The following is a 2397-nucleotide window of genomic DNA, read 5'->3' on the forward strand; positions in this document are numbered from 1 at the left end:
GGACCCAAAAAAAAAAAACAAAAACAAACAAACCATACAATGAGAGACTGAAGGATTGGGCCTAGCCACTCTCAGATAACTTGTTGCACAAAATAATACAGTAAATGGCACCAAGACAAACCAAATATGGCAAATTGGGGACTTGGCCAAGCCAGTTTTGCCCTGACCAGGAATAAGGATGATAGAAAATAACTCAAATCTCAAAAATAATGTTAATAGATTTTTTTCCCCTCAAATACTGGGGACTGAACCCAAGGCCTCACACTTGCTAGACAAGATAAATAAATAAAAATAATTAAAGAGGGAGAGAAAGAGATTGTCTTATCACATAGCTAGGCTGACCTTGAACTCATACTCCTTTGTCTCAGCTTCTCAAGTGCTAGGATTACAGGGTGTACAGATATTTTTAAAAAATGCAACTCCCTTTCCAGATTGAAGGACTCATTCTCTTGTTTTTGTACTCACAGGCAGTTTAGTGAGCGGTGCATTGCTGACATGTTTGCCAAAAACTTCTTCCTGAAATTGTAGCAATTGTACAACCAGGCTAGACAGAGACTTGTTGGTTGGTGGTTCAGCTTGTATATACTAGGGAAAAGAGGGAAAGGAAAGAAAAAACAGGCCCCAGGTAAATTTTCTTGTATCATCCCCCATATATCTTGCCCAGGGGCTTTGGAATCACCTGGGCAAAGAAACAGTATCTTCCTTCTCCCCTTGTCTCTATAAAGATGACAGAAGGGAGGCCCTGGAAATCCCCTTCCAGAAAGCTGAATTCTGCTGCCACCAGCCCAATTTGCCAGCTTTGGGTGCTGGCAGTAAGGGAAGCTTCCTATTCTTCCTCAGCTACACCCTCAAATTGCAGTTGTAGGACCCTATTATCTTGGAATCTGATCTCCAGCCAAAAGCACTGAGAGTTGTAAAATTCGGAAGGTTTATGGAGCTCAGGCCAGGGAAGCAACACACCTTCCATTGAGGCAGGTTTATTTCTTAGAGTTACTTTGTGGAAGGCCATGATACCCACTATAATGATGCCTCCTTAAGAAAAGGGCAAGCAGACTCAGAAACTAAGCTTGTGCATTTTGCCCGTTAGAACTCAGCATAAATGCTTTTGTAGGCCTTTCTAGATGAGAAGGACCATCTGCTAGGCAGCACGATGAAGAACAGCAAAGCAACATCTAGCTTTTCCCAGGAAAACTGTATCTAAGACAGGCCTTCTTAAATGTTTTCATACTATGATCTAGCATCCTAGCCTTCAGTTCCAATTTTTAAAACTGAGCCAGGAGGCTAACTTTCTCTTTACCTTTTGACCCTTATTTCCACTATCCTAATCACAGAAAAAAGCCAGCACCTCTCAGTGGGAGGTGTAAAAAGATCTGTGAAGAGAAAGGTGAATGACAAAAGAGAGCCAAAGCATAAAAGTGGAAGCAGGCCACGCGCTGCCAATACCCCCAGGGCCACAGACTAAGCCCCTAGATTGAACTCCCTTCAAAAGGTCAAAGGTAGAAAAGCCTGGGAAACAGCCTCATGCTGGGGTAATAGACAAGTCAGAGACCCAGCAGCTGTTTGTCAGAATTCTAACACCCCGAGAGACCCCAAGCAGTTGCCAGGGGAAGGCTCCAGACTAGGATCAGAGGGGAGTTCTCCTAAACACACTTTTGACAGGCTGCAAAGCTGGCCAAGAAAAATTGAGGAGAGATGGAAAGCTAGGAAAAAGAACCCCTAAAACAAGGACTAGTGAAAAGGTAGTGAGCAGACCAGTTCTAGCAATATTCCAGGCCTGGAAACAAAGAAGACACCAGGAGGACGTTTTGTAGAAAAGACAGGTAAGGCTTCTTGAACCCTTTTGTTCACTACGTTATTATTTCCAGTTTAGGGGGGAGGGGACAGGAGGGTATGGTAGTAGAAATACGGAGCTCACCCTAGTCTTTTATGGACCCCCCCAGATGCAAGGCAATGCAAGGCTAGGCTGCAGGGTGACTTTATGGTGGAGCTGAGGCACGGTTTGGGGGAAAAGGACTGTTGCCCAGGAACTCCTATACCCTGTTCCCCCAGAGAGGTTTGGCAGCCCTTTATATGGAGATGGAGAAATGGGTGCCCCACCCCACCCGGAGACAGGGATCTGGGGTCGCCTCTGTCAGGCTGATGAGCAGCCCACGGCCTGTACCTTCTCCACGGCCGTTCACCCTCCCGCTTTCCTCATCTTGTCTCTGAACGTATATACACAAAGCACCAGGGAGGCCTTTAGCCCGGCTGGTACCTGGTTCCGTGGGGGAAGCCTCTGGCGAGCACCGTGGCGGGCGCCCGCGGGACCACGGCCCACCCCGGCCCGCCGTCCGCCTCTCCCGTAACAGCCAGGCTGTGCGGGCGGGTGGGCTGCGGGCACGGCCGGGCGGGGAGTGG

At 47.7% G+C, this 2397-nt stretch overlaps 1 protein-coding gene across 1 annotated transcript in view; it reads right to left on the bottom strand.

Annotated features, from left to right (window-relative positions):
• The window catches only part of Smarcc2 (SWI/SNF related, matrix associated, actin dependent regulator of chromatin, subfamily c, member 2), a 50893-nt gene extending 49884 nt beyond the window's left edge, over nucleotides 1-1009 (bottom strand). Inside the window, exons 1-2 of the mRNA XM_013018343.1 lie at nucleotides 995-1009; nucleotides 466-585 (exon numbers count right to left, since the gene is read on the bottom strand). Coding sequence (XP_012873797.1) covers nucleotides 466-585; nucleotides 995-1009 — 135 coding nt within the window. The remainder of the gene's footprint in view (nucleotides 1-465; nucleotides 586-994) is intronic.
• Nucleotides 1010-2397: the final 1388 nt, after the last annotated feature.

Source organism: Dipodomys ordii, unplaced genomic scaffold, assembly GCF_000151885.1.
Source record: "Dipodomys ordii isolate 6190 unplaced genomic scaffold, Dord_2.0 Scaffold3, whole genome shotgun sequence".
NCBI classification, from domain to species: domain Eukaryota; kingdom Metazoa; phylum Chordata; class Mammalia; order Rodentia; family Heteromyidae; genus Dipodomys; species Dipodomys ordii.